The sequence below is a fragment of the Vanellus vanellus genome (assembly GCF_965231255.1).
Source record: "Vanellus vanellus genome assembly, chromosome: 13".
In the NCBI taxonomy this organism is placed as follows: domain Eukaryota; kingdom Metazoa; phylum Chordata; class Aves; order Charadriiformes; family Charadriidae; genus Vanellus; species Vanellus vanellus.
Window position 1 is genome coordinate 9,769,502 of NC_138918.1, and position 18,624 is coordinate 9,788,125.

Genomic DNA, 18,624 nt, shown 5'->3' on the forward strand with positions numbered 1-18,624 from the left:
TTGGCCACGCTTAGCTTGCATATCAACCAGTCTGAGCATCTTCATCACTCTTGTTCACTGAGCCTAGATTAGGACTTACAAATCACAGTGAAGATCTCAGTTATAGCTACGTATATGGCTCCCCTCTAGAGAAATTCACTTGATGGTGATTCCTTGCCTTTTGTGGCTGATCTTCTGAGAAAGACTCTGCAGGTGGTAATTTCAGACTTTTTGTAGTGGGAAATCCTTTGCCATGCTGATTTGCAACTGTGAATCTGGTGCACAGTGCTTGCAGCAATGGTGTCAGCAAAGGTGGCATACCTCTGTAGCGCAGAAATGACCCTACAGTGGATGTCAGCAAGCCAAAGGTGTGGGAAATAACTGCCTGCTAGAGTAGACAGTTGCCACAGCTTTATTTGATTTATCAGACACTAGAAATGAATCTGCTGAGATAATAAAACCCTGAAGCAAAGCTTTTACATTGGTGATTGCTTCCTTACACATGGTTGCCATCAGGACCGCTCATCTGGATGCCTGACCACCTTTGGTGTGCCTCTTAACAGTAGCTCGTAGAATATCAGGTTAAAATCCAGACATTTCTTCTTGCTCCCTGGTAAAGCTGGATGGTGAATATAAACCCAGCCAATGTACAAAGTCTCTCTGAACAGCTCCTTCCCGTTTCCTCTGCTCACAGCCCTCCTATGAGCTTTCTGTGAAAATCCTAACTAAATAAGATTAATTACTCTCCTGTGAATACATTCCTTTCAAAACAGCCAGTGAGTGATCCGTGCTTCTCTTCAGCTTGCCTTTCCCTTTCTGCCTTGTTCGTCACATTGAGTTAATGCTTCACTGGACAACTGTAGACCCGCTTCCCCTCAGAAATCAGACTTTGCATCCCCATCAAGTCTCCCGCTAGTAGAAAAAACTCTCATTAACTGGGGGCTGCAGGTTCTTTGTCCTGTACCTTCTCCACAGCACTGGAGAGAAGGTGATTTTGTAAACGGAAGGGTTACACAGAATCCCAGATTTGGCCTCTTGAGGTGAAGAGCAGGACAACAACCTCTCACTTAGGCAGGCTTGGGACCACATTTCTCCGCTCTTTTTCAAATGTAGTCATTTTAATCCCTCAATTTCTCTGGCTTCTGCATCTGAAAAGCACTTTAGGGAAAGTTCTGGAAATGGAAAGAGGAAAAAGCAAGGGCACCTGTAACAGCCCTCATCTGAAGGATGTCTGTAAGGACCAGGACTGATTCACAGCACCCAGCCCCCTGCAAGCATCAGCAGCATGTGGGTATCTGACACCTTTGTGTATCCTTTGAAATCTCAGATGACTCATCTGATGAGATACAAAAGGTTATATATCCAATTTCAAGATAGAGAAGCTGGGGCGCAAGGAGCTCGTCCTTGCTTTAATACCCTGACAGAGTGGCACAAGCAGAAAGAGCACTGGGAGAAGAGGACTCCCCACCTCCTGTGCTGGCCACCAGGAATTCGGGGCTGATGAACCATCCAGCTTTGTGAAACATAGACTTATGTTGTCAAAGGAATAACCCACCCCAGGGTCATGTTAGGAACCATTTGAAGACATACAAAGGTAGAAAGAGGACAATGTCTGAGTCTGACCCAGGAGAGGCAGTGGAGCCGCTGGCTAAACCAGGGACCCGAGCAAATCCCCCAAATGCAGGGAAGCAAACTGAAGCTGGGTGTGATGAACAGCCAGCCCAGAAACCAGCTGAGAGAGAGCCTCTGAATGAACTGTCATCATCTAGTTAGCTCTATTTTAGGTAAGAGAGCAAGGAAAATAATCTGAACTATTCATAGTTGCAGCTAGCATCTCATGCAGCTACCATTTAAAATAAAAACTTTTTTTCCAGTGAAAGTCTGTTATAGTACTAAGATACTGTGCAAAATGGAGACAATTTTGAATCTACAACAGGCATAAATGCTCTGATTTCCAGCATTAGGAATGTCATTACAAGCATTTTGTCTGTTGTTAAGAATGTGTGATACATCACTGCATAAAACACTGAGGAAATAAACATAGTTCAAGGGCTTACGCTGGGAGCAGTTCAATTATTAAAGCATGGTAGTGCTATTATGCCATAAACAACCATTGATGTGTCTCAAGGAGACATCTTACTGGCATGATTTGTGTTCAAGACTTCTGAAATAAATCTTATTTGGAGCATGTCATAATAGCAGTAGTTTGTAATACAACATAGCTCTGTGTGTGTGCGTGTGTGTGTATTCTCATTTCCTTAAGTGTCACTGTTGTACGCAAGGATAAAATTTATTTGTTAACACTTATGAATATTTATAAGCAAATTGTCGATGATGATCTCACAAAGGAAGAGTTGCTCATATTCTTATTAATTAAGAGAAGGAATAAAGTGTCCCTCTGAATGTTTTTTGACATGCTGATACAGGGGAAAGTCAACGCAGTGCATTTAATTCTGCCCTTGCGTACAAAGCCAGTGGGTGGAAAAAGTGAGTCCCATTGGGCCAAACAATTACTGAAATGATGTCATATCACATCCATACAAGTGAGTCAGATAATAGGCCAAACTCAGATCTCACTGAAGGCAGTGGGAGCAAGGGGAAAGCAGTGAGACTCATATTAGTATTGCATTCAGTGGGTGTAACTAGGGAGGCGGGAGAAGAGAATTGACTCCCACTGTGTCTTTCACCTTAATTTATACCTTCCTGGTACTTTCTTTTTTATGTGCTTCAGGAGGTCATTTTATAGAATATCTAAAAAAAATTCTTAGTTCTCCTATAATTCAATTACACAGTGGCTGCAGCTGCTGGGCTCTCCTCTACAAATGAAAATAAGCAGTTTTTACAAAATTTAATGATTTTGCATGGCTTAAAAATGTGCAAGGGATGAAAATTAATTTGATATTTTGAAGAAAAGTCAAGCAATTATACACGCAACACGAAGTCAAAGTGTAGGAATTATGTTCTCATTTTGTTTTAGCTTAGGCCAAGTTTCCCGTAAGGTTCAGCACAAGTCTCACACTTGCAGGAGGCAACACGTTGGAGGGCACAGCAGGCCAAGTGCTGGAGAAAAGTGGACCCTTCCTTCAGTGACAGTGCTGGTTTTAGCCAGTTTAATCTACTCAAGAAACTCCCTGGATAAATTCCTTCTAATAATTTATGAATAATAGAAGCAGTAATAAGGGCTCTCTACGTCCTCTTAGTCTTCCTCATATACTTGAAAGTATAAAAGAGAAGTTTCTTTCTGTTTTTCTATAGTTCCAGTGCACACTGGAGTCCTCAGAGTCCTCTTGAATATTTTAGACAGTTCAATAACAATGGGTAACACACCACGCCATTTTAATTAAGCTTGATGTGCACTGACCTTGAAATTGGATCAGAATGTCTATTTACTGACCATATTGTACCTAAATTCAACAATTGATTTTCAATAGTTAGACTGGAAATGCCAGTGAGCAACTCCATGTAATTTCAGTTGGTCACTGGAGATAGTGGGGCCCTTCAGGGAGCAATAAATGAGCTTATCTTAAGTGGGAAAAGATTTTTAAATATTTCTACTTAACTAGCATGTGGAGGGAAAACTTTGGTATCTTGATGTTGCATGCAGAGAATGTCAACACAAAAATCTATTTTTAGTGCCTATCATTTCACTCAAATCATTTCACGAGTATTGAGTTTCTCGGTGGCACCATGACACTCACAAAAGTCTTATCTCCAGTTTACTACTGGGAAAATTGAGGCATCAAGTAATTGAATAACTTGTCAAAAACAAATGGAAAGTCTATCATGTTGCAGAACATTGAAGGGCTTTTAGTTTTTCTCTTTAACACAATGTCAGACCTCAGATTTTATGACCGAATATTCCTCCCTGCCAGTGAAAATGCAGTTTAAACCCACTGATATCTATGAGAGACATCAATTTAAATCTTAGGCAAACAAGATCACAGTCAGCCTTTAATCTCTTGGTTCTTTTATATTATACAGGGTATATTTCTGCAGTCTGCTATCTTCATCTTAGCTGGGATATAAAACACAGCAAATGCTATTCCCTTTTCAAATGGACATTAGTTGTTTTGACTGAGTCATTTTATCTTACTCCTGTTATATGTTGTGCTACACTGTTTTCAGGAAGAACAGACAGTAGAAAGCAGTGATTCCTCCTTGTTTCAATCACATTTTACAGTAAAAACTACCAGGAATAGAAACGCATAAACACGTTGTTTTTCTCCCAGTTAAGCTCTTCTTGCAGTAGTTGTTGCACTGTTGTCAGCGGAGCTGCTCTCGATATACAGCAGTCTGAGCATCAAGGAGTTCCAGCGTGTACATAAAAAGACTATTTATTCAAAATTTGCTCATGGAGTGTTTCTCATATTCCTCTTCAGTCTTCATTTGGGTCTCTACCTTTGCTGTAAGTACACCTCAGTACCATTATAGCTTTATGCTATAAATGCACGTGCTTCAGTTCAGGAAATGGAGCAATCTGGGGTTGCTATAAATCAGATAGAAGGTTCATGGGCAGATCTCTGTAGGACAAGATATTATACAGAGTGTGAAAAATAAGGACAGAGCTGCCCTATCACTTAACTGTGTCTGAAGGTTGAAATGTATTGTACAAAAATTTGTGTACACAAACAAAACCTGGTTTTGTTATTTGCAACAAATTTCTCTTGTGCAGTCAGCTTTTTTAAGAAGAAAAATGCCTTTTATTTCTTTGTGCTGATGGTTGTTCTTTGTTGGTAACACTTAAAGCCAATACACAAGCTGCTTAACTGGCTGTTCATCTCCCAAAATGTGGTTTTCCGACATGGAGGACCTCATTTTTAGTGGATCTGCATGACGAGTTTTGCATCCACATATCAAGAAGACAGGAACTCCAAGTGAATAAAGGAGTCATCTCCCCTCATGATGAAACACACAGAGCAGTATTCACCCATGCTGGACTAAAGTGGAATCAATGTATTCAACTCAATAGGAAGTGATCCTGGCATGGGATTTTTCTGGCCTCTGTCCTGAGCTGTTAGACTCATATCCTAATCTATGAAAAACAGAATGATAAATCCAAGACCATAGTATCAAGGAGTGAAACTGCTTGAAATGTGGCCTTGTCCGCTAAGTAAAAGGTTGAACTCAGTTATCTTCTGGAGGACAATTTGGACCCAAAACAGCATATACTGCAGATTTGGGTTTCCTGAGAAGATGAACTTTGGAAGAAAGCTAATCAGTCTTCATGTCTAAACCCAGTCCAAAGCAATTACCCAAAAATCACTGAGAACATCAGTAGGAATTCAGCTGTTGAATTCTTCCTAAGTAACATTGCCCTACAGTTGTGTAAGTTCAGTTTGAAGCCCGGTCTCCTTTGCAAGCATCAAAGTCAGAGACTTTGATTTTACAGCATGTTTTTCTTTTGCTGTTTACTGATCTGTGATTTCTTTTATATTCACTATTTCTCACAATCTCTCTGGTATCATTCAAGAGGTGAAGGCCTTAATGATTCATCATCACCTAGAGAGAGATGTTAGACAACAAAATTGCCCTTATCTCCCAATGACTTGATTCACTTTCTCCATAAAGTTTCCATTCCAGTTCAGAGTATAAACTGCCAAATTGCTATAGTTTTTGAAATATTGGTAAAAGAATATGGCAATTGTTATGAAAAACGGTCAACAAGACAGATAACTAGGTTCTAGGGGAAAGAACACAGGAAATTCCATATGAACATGAGGAAAAACTTTACTTTGAGGGTGACAGAGCACTGGAACAGGCTGCCCAGAGAGGTGGTGGAGTCTCCTCTGGAGATATTAAAAAATTGCCTGGATGCATTCCTGTCCAACCTGCTCTAGGTGAACCTGGTCTGGCAGGGGGGTTGGACAAGATGATCTCTGAAGCTCCCTGACAATCCCTACCCTTCTGTGATTCTTTGTGAAATTTTTTCATGAATAAAGGTCAAGATAAGCAATTAGTTTTATATAAAATAAAACTTCCCCCGGGAGATTTTCTAAGCAAAATTTTAAAATTTGTTCCAAAATGGGAATTTTTTTCATTTAGAAAATTAGCTCCACTGGGGTTCTCTTCATGGGCTGCAGGGACATAGCTGCTTTACCGTGATCTCTCCTATGGACTGCAGGTAAATAGCTCCTTCACCATGGTCCTCTCCATGGGCTGCAGGGGAATACCTGCCCCAGGCCTCAGAGCACATCCCGCACTTGTCTAGCCTGGATGTCTGCAGGGCTCTTTCTCGCGTTTTTTTCGTCAATTCTCACTGCTATGCAGCGTTTTCCCTTTCTTAAACACATTTCTACAGATGTGCCGACAGCGTGGCTGATGGGGGAAAGGGAAGATTTCCCCTCCTGCCCTGAGCAGAAACAAGAGTCCAGTCTCCATTATCTTGTGAGTGAGCTGAGCCTGTCAGCTCAGGGTTGGAAGCAACCTTACCTTCCCTTTGCAAAGCCTGAAGGCAGGGCTGTCGCTCAGTTTGTGAATGTGCACAATATCACAGACAAATCTCTTCCTCAGATACCCAATGCTGTGCTGACTGCTAAGCTCCTCTTGGAACACAGCTACTCGCTTGAAAAGATCCTCCAGCTGTACACAGTTACACCCATGACACCCACATCTGCCTTCGGGCCCTATGGGACTTCCAAGTTCAGGATTTCCACACAGCTTTGGGACCAAACAACTTGTTCAGTTCTTGGGAGGACTCTGTGGGTGTAAGTGTCCAAAAAGGGAGGTTATATCACTTCCGTATTTCAGCCACAGCTGTGAAGTGGCAGTGGGTGGACATCATTTTGTTTCACCAGACGGCTGCCTCCATTTGACACACAAAAGAAAACATCACGCGTTCTGCTCTAGGACATCTTTATAAGCACGGGGGTTAGCTGAGGTTGCTCATGGGCCGTCCCAGCTCATTCGGACACTCTCACACAGCTGTCAAACCTGGCAACACTCTCCAAGGGCCAGGACCGCCAAGTGGGGATGTCACAGGAGCAGCAGAGTAATTAATGACACCTTTGTATCAGAGGATATAAAACACCTGTGGATTTCTGCATTTCGATCCTATTTTTCCCTGTGGAGTTCATTACTGCGGGGTGCACTCAATGCCCACATCCAGATGATTGCTAAAGATATTAAACAGAACTGGCCCCAGTACCAGGCCCTGGGAAACACCCCTTGTGACCGGCCACCAACCGGATTTAACTCCATTCAACACAACTCCTGGGGCCCAGCCATCCAGAAGGCTTTTTACCCAGCAAACAACGTCAAAGGCTTCTCTAAAGTCCAGGTAAACAACATCCAGAGCCTTTGCCTCATCCACTAAGAGGGTCACTTTGTCGTAGAAGGAGATCAGGTCGGTCAAGCAAGACCTGCCTTTCATAAGCCCATGCCGACTGGGCCTGATCACGTGGTTGCCCTCTATGTGCCGCGTGGTGACACTCAGGATGATCTGCTCCATTACCTTCCCTGGCATGAAGGGCAGACTGACAGGCCCGAAGTTCCCCGGATCCTCCTTCCAGCACTTCTTGTAGACGGGTGTCACATTTGCTCACCTCCAGCCAACCGGGACCTCCCTGGTTTGCCAGGACTGCTGAGAAATGGTGCAACGTGGCTTGGGGAGCACTCCCGCCAGTTCCCTCAGTACGCTTGGGTGGATGGCAGCCCCAAACACTCGTGTGCATGTACGTGGTGTAGCAGGTCGCTAACCATTTCCCCTTGGGTTATGGGGCTTCCTTCTGCTCCCTGTCCCCATCTTCCAGCTCAGGGGGCTGGGTACCCCGAGGGCAGTCGGTCTTACCGCTAAAGACCGAGGCAAAGAAAGCATTAAGTACCTCAGCCTTTTCCTCAGCCTTTGTCGCTCTGTTTCCCCCCGCATCCAATACGGGATGGAGAGTCCCCTTCGCCCTCCTTTTGTTGTTAATGTGTTTATAGAGACATTCTGTATCGTCTTTTACCGCAGCAGCCAAATTAAGTTCTAGCTGGGCTTTGGCCCTTCTAATGCCCTCCCTGCACAACTTCACATCATCTTTGTAGTCCTCCTGACAGGCTTCCCCCCTCTTCCAAAGGTCATAATCTCTCTGGTTTTTCCTGAGCGCCAGCAAAAGCTCTCTGTTCAGCCAGGCCGGCCTTCTTCCCTGCCGGCTCATCTTGTTGCACGTAGGGATGGCCTGCCGTTGAAGATTTCTGGGCCCTGGAACGCCCAGCCTTCCAGGGCTCCTTGGCCCTTCAGGACTGCCTCCCAAGGGACTCTGTCAACCAGGCCCCTAAACAGGCCAAGGTCAGCCCTGCGGTAACGTCCAAGGCAGCAGCGATTCTGGTAACAACAAGCCTTAATTCTCCAAGAATCAAAAACACTCTCATTTCACGATCGCTAGGCCCAAGATGGCCTCCAGCCATCATGTCACCCAACAGTCCTTCGCTGTGCGCAAACGACACGCCCAGTGGGGCCCCTTCGCTCGGTGGCTCACCCAACAACGGTGATGCGGCTCTGCTGCCTGTGACGTCACAGGGGCGGGTCACAATGCCTGGGCCTTCATCAGGCAGCAGAGGGCACGGCTGCGGCAGTGCAGCTCGAGCCATCGGTGAGTGCACACGCCCGGGGGGGAGGCTGAGCTGGACGGGGGCCGGGGAAGGAACGCCGGACCCTGGGGGGCGTCTCACCCTGCAGTGAGGGTCCAGACGCTCCGGGGAGCACCTTGGGCAGGGCACCCTGCCACCGCTGGGGTGGGGGAACTCCCAGCTCCCTGGCCCCCTCTCCTACCTGGCCCCAGGTCCCTGCAGCTCCCACCCACAGCCCCCCCAACTGCCGCCAGCTCCCTCTGGCCAGGCCCCACTGAGAGCCCTTCTCTTCCCTCTCCTGCAGGTCTCGGCTGTCTTTGTCTCCCTCGCCTGAGTTGCGCTGGGCATTGTCCAGAACGCGATGCAGACGGGTGAAGAGCTGCATGCAGCCATGCACAGGCTCGTGCAGCACCTCGCACAGCAGCTGAGCTGGAAGACGACTCAGCTGCTGCAGGATCTAGAGCGGATCCGGAATCAGAACGGGGCGGCTGTGAAAATCCTGCTCCTGGCCGCCTTCCAGCAATGGTGGTTCTGGGCCACTGCTCTTGGGGCAGGAGCCCTGCTCCTGCTCCTGCTCCTGTGGCTCTGCTGCAGGACCAGAAGAAGGAGCCGTAAGACGGGAAGCAGCTGCCAGCAGGGCAGCCCCGGAATTCACAACGAGGAGGACGAGGTGGATGACGAAAAGGTAGAAGAAGACGAGGAGGACGAGGAGGACGACGAAAAGGTAGAAGACGACGACGATGACGACGACTCCGGGGACATGTGGGATCTGGGCAGGTGTGTGGGCCTTTGCATCCAGTGGCCAGTGCCATACATGGCCGACACGTGCACGTTGGTGGAGGAGCTGGTAGACGAGCTTCTTAGTGCCTGCCAAAGACTTCCCGGCAATAGCTTCAAGCCAAGGCTGCAGCCAGCCATTGGGGTGGGCTGTGTCTACGAAGGGTGGAGTACCCAGGAGGGCAATGTCCTCTACCAACTGCTCGTGCCCCTGCAGCCTCCCCCCGGACACACCTTCTGCTTGGAGCTGGGCACCACCAAGGACATACTGACCAGCACCTCCGGCCTCCACGTGCACCTACAGTGCATGTGCATGTGGGAGCTACTGGGGCAGGACGTACTATGCTTCCTCCACCACAGCGAGGATGAGCTGAAACGTCAGGGCCCCAGCCTCCTCAACACCCTTTGCACCAACTCGTACTTAGACATCGAGAAAACCGCCTGCTGGTTCCAGACGCTGGTGAAAGACGCATGGAAGCTTATGCCTCGGTCCCGCCGCTGGCAGCTGACGGTGCTGCCTGCTACACGCTCCTGCAGGCTCCAGCTACACAATGGAGAGGGATCCCTGTCCATTGAGATGATTTTCGGCGTGCAGCTAGGCGACTCGGACTACTTCCAGAGCCTTGAGTAGGCAGAGGCCGGCTTTACCCCCAGCACAGCCTGGCAGGAGAGCTGTGATGTGACCGACACGCAGTTCATCAAGCATGGCCAGCACAACATCCTTCCCCCCGCCCCCCAGAACTGAGAACTTCTTATAGTAATAAAGCAGTCAGTGCTGTACTGCAAACTCTTTATTCTGTCCCATCCTGTTCAGTGTGAAGTGCTGTTAGCGTCTCCTTGGATCTCTCCTGGGTTTGTAAGAGCTGTGATGGGACTCCCACCAGAGCTGCTCCAAAACCGGGACTCTTCTGCAACATCCTTTCACTTTGAATAACAACTAGTTCTTTCCACAGCCGCTGGTGGCAGTTGCACCACCTTTAAATCTCCCCCCATTGCTCCGGGCCCCTTCCAAGCCTCCTCAGCTGCTCTGACGCACCTGCCGGCCCTGGTGACTCTCTTCACGGCCATAGCCTTCACCTGGTCTAGGAAACCCCACCAGTACCCTGCCATCCTCCCCTCTGCTGCAGAACGTGCCCGTACGGAGCCGGTCGCCTCAGCGAGTGACCGCTCGTGGCTGTTGAGCCACCCTTCTATCTCCTGACCTTGCTCCTGGCCCTGCCCAAGCCTCCTCAGCCGCGCTCTCTGGCCACACCAGGGTATGACCTGCTCTCTAGCCCTCTCAGTCCCACAGCAGTCGCCTTCCTGGCCTTTCCCACTCTCTCCCAACAGTTCACCTTTCTGATTAAGTGCCCGATTGTTAGAAGGCGGAAGGCCTGAAGGAAAAAAAAAAAAATACAACCACAAAAAACAGCTGTTAGTGAAGAAATCAGCTCTACGATTGAACCTAGATCCATGCTTAAGTGCATGCGATAGCTCCGGCTATTCAACTGTCACAGTTGCTGAGTAATTAATGACACCTTTGTATCAGAGGATATAAAACACCTGTGGATTTCTGCATTTCGATCCTATTTTTCCCTGTGGAGTTCATTACTGCGGGGTGCACTCAATGCCCACATCCAGATGATTGCTAAAGATATTAAACAGAACTGGCCCCAGTACCAGGCCCTGGGAAACACCCCTTGTGACCGGCCACCAACCGGATTTAACTCCATTCAACACAACTCCTGGGGCCCAGCCATCCAGAAGGCTTTTTACCCAGCAAACAACGTCAAAGGCTTCTCTAAAGTCCAGGTAAACAACATCCAGAGCCTTTGCCTCATCCACTAAGAGGGTCACTTTGTCGTAGAAGGAGATCAGGTCGGTCAAGCAAGACCTGCCTTTCATAAGCCCATGCCGACTGGGCCTGATCACGTGGTTGCCCTCTATGTGCCGCGTGGTGACACTCAGGATGATCTGCTCCATTACCTTCCCTGGCATGAAGGGCAGACTGACAGGCCCGAAGTTCCCCGGATCCTCCTTCCAGCACTTCTTGTAGACGGGTGTCACATTTGCTCACCTCCAGCCAACCGGGACCTCCCTGGTTTGCCAGGACTGCTGAGAAATGGTGCAACGTGGCTTGGGGAGCACTCCCGCCAGTTCCCTCAGTACGCTTGGGTGGATGGCAGCCAGCCCCAAACACTCGTGTGCATGTACGTGGTGTAGCAGGTCGCTAACCATTTCCCCTTGGGTTATGGGGCTTCCTTCTGCTCCCTGTCCCCATCTTCCAGCTCAGGGGGCTGGGTACCCCGAGGGCAGTCGGTCTTACCGCTAAAGACCGAGGCAAAGAAAGCATTAAGTACCTCAGCCTTTTCCTCAGCCTTTGTCGCTCTGTTTCCCCCCGCATCCAATACGGGATGGAGAGTCCCCTTCGCCCTCCTTTTGTTGTTAATGTGTTTATAGAGACATTCTGTATCGTCTTTTACCGCAGCAGCCAAATTAAGTTCTAGCTGGGCTTTGGCCCTTCTAATGCCCTCCCTGCACAACTTCACATCATCTTTGTAGTCCTCCTGACAGGCTTCCCCCCTCTTCCAAAGGTCATAATCTCTCTGGTTTTTCCTGAGCGCCAGCAAAAGCTCTCTGTTCAGCCAGGCCGGCCTTCTTCCCTGCCGGCTCATCTTGTTGCACGTAGGGATGGCCTGCCGTTGAAGATTTCTGGGCCCTGGAACGCCCAGCCTTCCAGGGCTCCTTGGCCCTTCAGGACTGCCTCCCAAGGGACTCTGTCAACCAGGCCCCTAAACAGGCCAAGGTCAGCCCTGCGGTAACGTCCAAGGCAGCAGCGATTCTGGTAACAACAAGCCTTAATTCTCCAAGAATCAAAAACACTCTCATTTCACGATCGCTAGGCCCAAGATGGCCTCCAGCCATCATGTCACCCAACAGTCCTTCGCTGTGCGCAAACGACACGCCCAGTGGGGCCCCTTCGCTCGGTGGCTCACCCAACAACGGTGATGCGGCTCTGCTGCCTGTGACGTCACAGGGGCGGGTCACAATGCCTGGGCCTTCATCAGGCAGCAGAGGGCACGGCTGCGGCAGTGCAGCTCGAGCCATCGGTGAGTGCACACGCCCGGGGGGGAGGCTGAGCTGGACGGGGGCCGGGGAAGGAACGCCGGACCCTGGGGGGCGTCTCACCCTGCAGTGAGGGTCCAGACGCTCCGGGGAGCACCTTGGGCAGGGCACCCTGCCACCGCTGGGGTGGGGGAACTCCCAGCTCCCTGGCCCCCTCTCCTACCTGGCCCCAGGTCCCTGCAGCTCCCACCCACAGCCCCCCCAACTGCCGCCAGCTCCCTCTGGCCAGGCCCCACTGAGAGCCCTTCTCTTCCCTCTCCTGCAGGTCTCGGCTGTCTTTGTCTCCCTCGCCTGAGTTGCGCTGGGCATTGTCCAGAACGCGATGCAGACGGGTGAAGAGCTGCATGCAGCCATGCACAGGCTCGTGCAGCACCTCGCACAGCAGCTGAGCTGGAAGACGACTCAGCTGCTGCAGGATCTAGAGCGGATCCGGAATCAGAACGGGGCGGCTGTGAAAATCCTGCTCCTGGCCGCCTTCCAGCAATGGTGGTTCTGGGCCACTGCTCTTGGGGCAGGAGCCCTGCTCCTGCTCCTGCTCCTGTGGCTCTGCTGCAGGACCAGAAGAAGGAGCCGTAAGACGGGAAGCAGCTGCCAGCAGGGCAGCCCCGGAATTCACAACGAGGAGGACGAGGTGGATGACGAAAAGGTAGAAGAAGACGAGGAGGACGAGGAGGACGACGAAAAGGTAGAAGACGACGACGATGACGACGACTCCGGGGACATGTGGGATCTGGGCAGGTGTGTGGGCCTTTGCATCCAGTGGCCAGTGCCATACATGGCCGACACGTGCACGTTGGTGGAGGAGCTGGTAGACGAGCTTCTTAGTGCCTGCCAAAGACTTCCCGGCAATAGCTTCAAGCCAAGGCTGCAGCCAGCCATTGGGGTGGGCTGTGTCTACGAAGGGTGGAGTACCCAGGAGGGCAATGTCCTCTACCAACTGCTCGTGCCCCTGCAGCCTCCCCCCGGACACACCTTCTGCTTGGAGCTGGGCACCACCAAGGACATACTGACCAGCACCTCCGGCCTCCACGTGCACCTACAGTGCATGTGCATGTGGGAGCTACTGGTGCAGGACGTACTATGCTTCCTCCACCACAGCGAGGATGAGCTGAAACGTCAGGGCCCCAGCCTCCTCAACACCCTTTGCACCAACTCGTACTTAGACATCGAGAAAACCGCCTGCTGGTTCCAGACGCTGGTGAAAGACGCATGGAAGCTTATGCCTCGGTCCCGCCGCTGGCAGCTGACGGTGCTGCCTGCTACACGCTCCTGCAGGCTCCAGCTACACAATGGAGAGGGATCCCTGTCCATTGAGATGATTTTCGGCGTGCAGCTAGGCGACTCGGACTACTTCCAGAGCCTTGAGTAGGCAGAGGCCGGCTTTACCCCCAGCACAGCCTGGCAGGAGAGCTGTGATGTGACCGACACGCAGTTCATCAAGCATGGCCAGCACAACATCCTTCCCCCCGCCCCCCAGAACTGAGAACTTCTTATAGTAATAAAGCAGTCAGTGCTGTACTGCAAACTCTTTATTCTGTCCCATCCTGTTCAGTGTGAAGTGCTGTTAGCGTCTCCTTGGATCTCTCCTGGGTTTGTAAGAGCTGTGATGGGACTCCCACCAGAGCTGCTCCAAAACCGGGACTCTTCTGCAACATCCTTTCACTTTGAATAACAACTAGTTCTTTCCACAGCCGCTGGTGGCAGTTGCACCACCTTTAAATCTCCCCCCATTGCTCCGGGCCCCTTCCAAGCCTCCTCAGCTGCTCTGACGCACCTGCCGGCCCTGGTGACTCTCTTCACGGCCATAGCCTTCACCTGGTCTAGGAAACCCCACCAGTACCCTGCCATCCTCCCCTCTGCTGCAGAACGTGCCCGTACGGAGCCGGTCGCCTCAGCGAGTGACCGCTCGTGGCTGTTGAGCCACCCTTCTATCTCCTGACCTTGCTCCTGGCCCTGCCCAAGCCTCCTCAGCCGCGCTCTCTGGCCACACCAGGGTATGACCTGCTCTCTAGCCCTCTCAGTCCCACAGCAGTCGCCTTCCTGGCCTTTCCCACTCTCTCCCAACAGTTCACCTTTCTGATTAAGTGCCCGATTGTTAGAAGGCGGAAGGCCTGAAGGAAAAAAAAAAAAATACAACCACAAAAAACAGCTGTTAGTGAAGAAATCAGCTCTACGATTGAACCTAGATCCATGCTTAAGTGCATGCGATAGCTCCGGCTATTCAACTGTCACAGTTGCTGAGTAATTAATGACACCTTTGTATCAGAGGATATAAAACACCTGTGGATTTCTGCATTTCGATCCTATTTTTCCCTGTGGAGTTCATTACTGCGGGGTGCACTCAATGCCCACATCCAGATGATTGCTAAAGATATTAAACAGAACTGGCCCCAGTACCAGGCCCTGGGAAACACCCCTTGTGACCGGCCACCAACCGGATTTAACTCCATTCAACACAACTCCTGGGGCCCAGCCATCCAGAAGGCTTTTTACCCAGCAAACAACGTCAAAGGCTTCTCTAAAGTCCAGGTAAACAACATCCAGAGCCTTTGCCTCATCCACTAAGAGGGTCACTTTGTCGTAGAAGGAGATCAGGTCGGTCAAGCAAGACCTGCCTTTCATAAGCCCATGCCGACTGGGCCTGATCACGTGGTTGCCCTCTATGTGCCGCGTGGTGACACTCAGGATGATCTGCTCCATTACCTTCCCTGGCATGAAGGGCAGACTGACAGGCCCGAAGTTCCCCGGATCCTCCTTCCAGCACTTCTTGTAGACGGGTGTCACATTTGCTCACCTCCAGCCAACCGGGACCTCCCTGGTTTGCCAGGACTGCTGAGAAATGGTGCAACGTGGCTTGGGGAGCACTCCCGCCAGTTCCCTCAGTACGCTTGGGTGGATGGCAGCCAGCCCCAAACACTCGTGTGCATGTACGTGGTGTAGCAGGTCGCTAACCATTTCCCCTTGGGTTACGGGGCTTCCTTCTGCTCCCTGTCCCCATCTTCCAGCTCAGGGGGCTGGGTACCCCGAGGGCAGTCGGTCTTACCGCTAAAGACCGAGGCAAAGAAAGCATTAAGTACCTCAGCCTTTTCCTCAGCCTTTGTCGCTCTGTTTCCCCCCGCATCCAATACGGGATGGAGAGTCCCCTTCGCCCTCCTTTTGTTGTTAATGTGTTTATAGAGACATTCTGTATCGTCTTTTACCGCAGCAGCCAAATTAAGTTCTAGCTGGGCTTTGGCCCTTCTAATGCCCTCCCTGCACAACTTCACATCATCTTTGTAGTCCTCCTGACAGGCTTCCCCCCTCTTCCAAAGGTCATAATCTCTCTGGTTTTTCCTGAGCGCCAGCAAAAGCTCTCTGTTCAGCCAGGCCGGCCTTCTTCCCTGCCGGCTCATCTTGTTGCACGTAGGGATGGCCTGCCGTTGAAGATTTCTGGGCCCTGGAACGCCCAGCCTTCCAGGGCTCCTTGGCCCTTCAGGACTGCCTCCCAAGGGACTCTGTCAACCAGGCCCCTAAACAGGCCAAGGTCAGCCCTGCGGTAACGTCCAAGGCAGCAGCGATTCTGGTAACAACAAGCCTTAATTCTCCAAGAATCAAAAACACTCTCATTTCACGATCGCTAGGCCCAAGATGGCCTCCAGCCATCATGTCACCCAACAGTCCTTCGCTGTGCGCAAACGACACGCCCAGTGGGGCCCCTTCGCTCGGTGGCTCACCCAACAACGGTGATGCGGCTCTGCTGCCTGTGACGTCACAGGGGCGGGTCACAATGCCTGGGCCTTCATCAGGCAGCAGAGGGCACGGCTGCGGCAGTGCAGCTCGAGCCATCGGTGAGTGCACACGCCCGGGGGGGAGGCTGAGCTGGACGGGGGCCGGGGAAGGAACGCCGGACCCTGGGGGGCGTCTCACCCTGCAGTGAGGGTCCAGACGCTCCGGGGAGCACCTTGGGCAGGGCACCCTGCCACCGCTGGGGTGGGGGAACTCCCAGCTCCCTGGCCCCCTCTCCTACCTGGCCCCAGGTCCCTGCAGCTCCCACCCACAGCCCCCCCAACTGCCGCCAGCTCCCTCTGGCCAGGCCCCACTGAGAGCCCTTCTCTTCCCTCTCCTGCAGGTCTCGGCTGTCTTTGTCTCCCTCGCCTGAGTTGCGCTGGGCATTGTCCAGAACGCGATGCAGACGGGTGAAGAGCTGCATGCAGCCATGCACAGGCTCGTGCAGCACCTCGCACAGCAGCTGAGCTGGAAGACGACTCAGCTGCTGCAGGATCTAGAGCGGATCCGGAATCAGAACGGGGCGGCTGTGAAAATCCTGCTCCTGGCCGCCTTCCAGCAATGGTGGTTCTGGGCCACTGCTCTTGGGGCAGGAGCCCTGCTCCTGCTCCTGCTCCTGTGGCTCTGCTGCAGGACCAGAAGAAGGAGCCGTAAGACGGGAAGCAGCTGCCAGCAGGGCAGCCCCGGAATTCACAACGAGGAGGACGAGGTGGATGACGAAAAGGTAGAAGAAGACGAGGAGGACGAGGAGGACGACGAAAAGGTAGAAGACGACGACGATGACGACGACTCCGGGGACATGTGGGATCTGGGCAGGTGTGTGGGCCTTTGCATCCAGTGGCCAGTGCCATACATGGCCGACACGTGCACGTTGGTGGAGGAGCTGGTAGACGAGCTTCTTAGTGCCTGCCAAAGACTTCCCGGCAATAGCTTCAAGCCAAGGCTGCAGCCAGCCATTGGGGTGGGCTGTGTCTACGAAGGGTGGAGTACCCAGGAGGGCAATGTCCTCTACCAACTGCTCGTGCCCCTGCAGCCTCCCCCCGGACACACCTTCTGCTTGGAGCTGGGCACCACCAAGGACATACTGACCAGCACCTCCGGCCTCCACGTGCACCTACAGTGCATGTGCATGTGGGAGCTACTGGGGCAGGACGTACTATGCTTCCTCCACCACAGCGAGGATGAGCTGAAACGTCAGGGCCCCAGCCTCCTCAACACCCTTTGCACCAACTCGTACTTAGACATCGAGAAAACCGCCTGCTGGTTCCAGACGCTGGTGAAAGACGCATGGAAGCTTATGCCTCGGTCCCGCCGCTGGCAGCTGACGGTGCTGCCTGCTACACGCTCCTGCAGGCTCCAGCTACACAATGGAGAGGGATCCCTGTCCATTGAGATGATTTTCGGCGTGCAGCTAGGCGACTCGGACTACTTCCAGAGCCTTGAGTAGGCAGAGGCCGGCTTTACCCCCAGCACAGCCTGGCAGGAGAGCTGTGATGTGACCGACACGCAGTTCATCAAGCATGGCCAGCACAACATCCTTCCCCCCGCCCCCCAGAACTGAGAACTTCTTATAGTAATAAAGCAGTCAGTGCTGTACTGCAAACTCTTTATTCTGTCCCATCCTGTTCAGTGTGAAGTGCTGTTAGCGTCTCCTTGGATCTCTCCTGGGTTTGTAAGAGCTGTGATGGGACTCCCACCAGAGCTGCTCCAAAACCGGGACTCTTCTGCAACATCCTTTCACTTTGAATAACAACTAGTTCTTTCCACAGCCGCTGGTGGCAGTTGCACCACCTTTAAATCTCCCCCCATTGCTCCGGGCCCCTTCCAAGCCTCCTCAGCTGCTCTGACGCACCTGCCGGCCCTGGTGACTCTCTTCACGGCCATAGCCTTCACCTGGTCTAGGAAACCCCACCAGTACCCTGCCATCCTCCCCTCTGCTGCAGAACGTGCCCGTACGGAGCCGGTCGCCTCAGCGAGTGACCGCTCATGGCTGTTGAGCCACCCTTCTATCTCCTGACCTTGCTCCTGGCCCTGCCCAAGCCTCCTCAGCCGCGCTCTCTGGCCACACCAGGGTATGACCTGCTCTCTAGCCCTCTCAGTCCCACAGCAGTCGCCTTCCTGGCCTTTCCCACTCTCTCCCAACAGTTCACCTTTCTGATTAAGTGCCCGATTGTTAGAAGGCGGAAGGCCTGAAGGAAAAAAAAAAAAATACAACCACAAAAAACAGCTGTTAGTGAAGAAATCAGCTCTACGATTGAACCTAGATCCATGCTTAAGTGCATGCGATAGCTCCGGCTATTCAACTGTCACAGTTGCTGAGTAATTAATGACACCTTTGTATCAGAGGATATAAAACACCTGTGGATTTCTGCATTTCGATCCTATTTTTCCCTGTGGAGTTCATTACTGCGGGGTGCACTCAATGCCCACATCCAGATGATTGCTAAAGAT

At 51.5% G+C, this 18,624-nt stretch overlaps 3 protein-coding genes across 3 annotated transcripts; all 3 read left to right on the plus strand.

Annotated features, from left to right (window-relative positions):
• Nucleotides 1–8,887: 8,887 nt before the first annotated feature.
• On the plus strand, nucleotides 8,888–9,934 carry LOC309677384 (inositol 1,4,5-trisphosphate receptor-interacting protein-like 1; the record flags this gene model as incomplete). The annotated part of the gene is made up of 1 exon (XM_082490181.1): nucleotides 8,888–9,934. One exon carries the CDS (start codon nucleotides 8,888–8,890, stop codon nucleotides 9,932–9,934), a length of 1,047 nt encoding a protein of 348 aa, XP_082346307.1.
• Nucleotides 9,935–12,730: 2,796 nt separating this feature from the next.
• Nucleotides 12,731–13,777, plus strand: LOC309677385 (inositol 1,4,5-trisphosphate receptor-interacting protein-like 1; the record flags this gene model as incomplete). Its single annotated transcript, XM_082490182.1, has 1 exon — nucleotides 12,731–13,777. The coding sequence occupies one exon, from the start codon at nucleotides 12,731–12,733 to the stop codon at nucleotides 13,775–13,777; it is 1,047 nt and encodes a 348-aa protein (XP_082346308.1).
• A 2,796-nt stretch (nucleotides 13,778–16,573) lies between these two features.
• Nucleotides 16,574–17,620, plus strand: LOC309677386 (inositol 1,4,5-trisphosphate receptor-interacting protein-like 1; the record flags this gene model as incomplete). Its single annotated transcript, XM_082490183.1, has 1 exon — nucleotides 16,574–17,620. The coding sequence occupies one exon, from the start codon at nucleotides 16,574–16,576 to the stop codon at nucleotides 17,618–17,620; it is 1,047 nt and encodes a 348-aa protein (XP_082346309.1).
• Nucleotides 17,621–18,624: the final 1,004 nt, after the last annotated feature.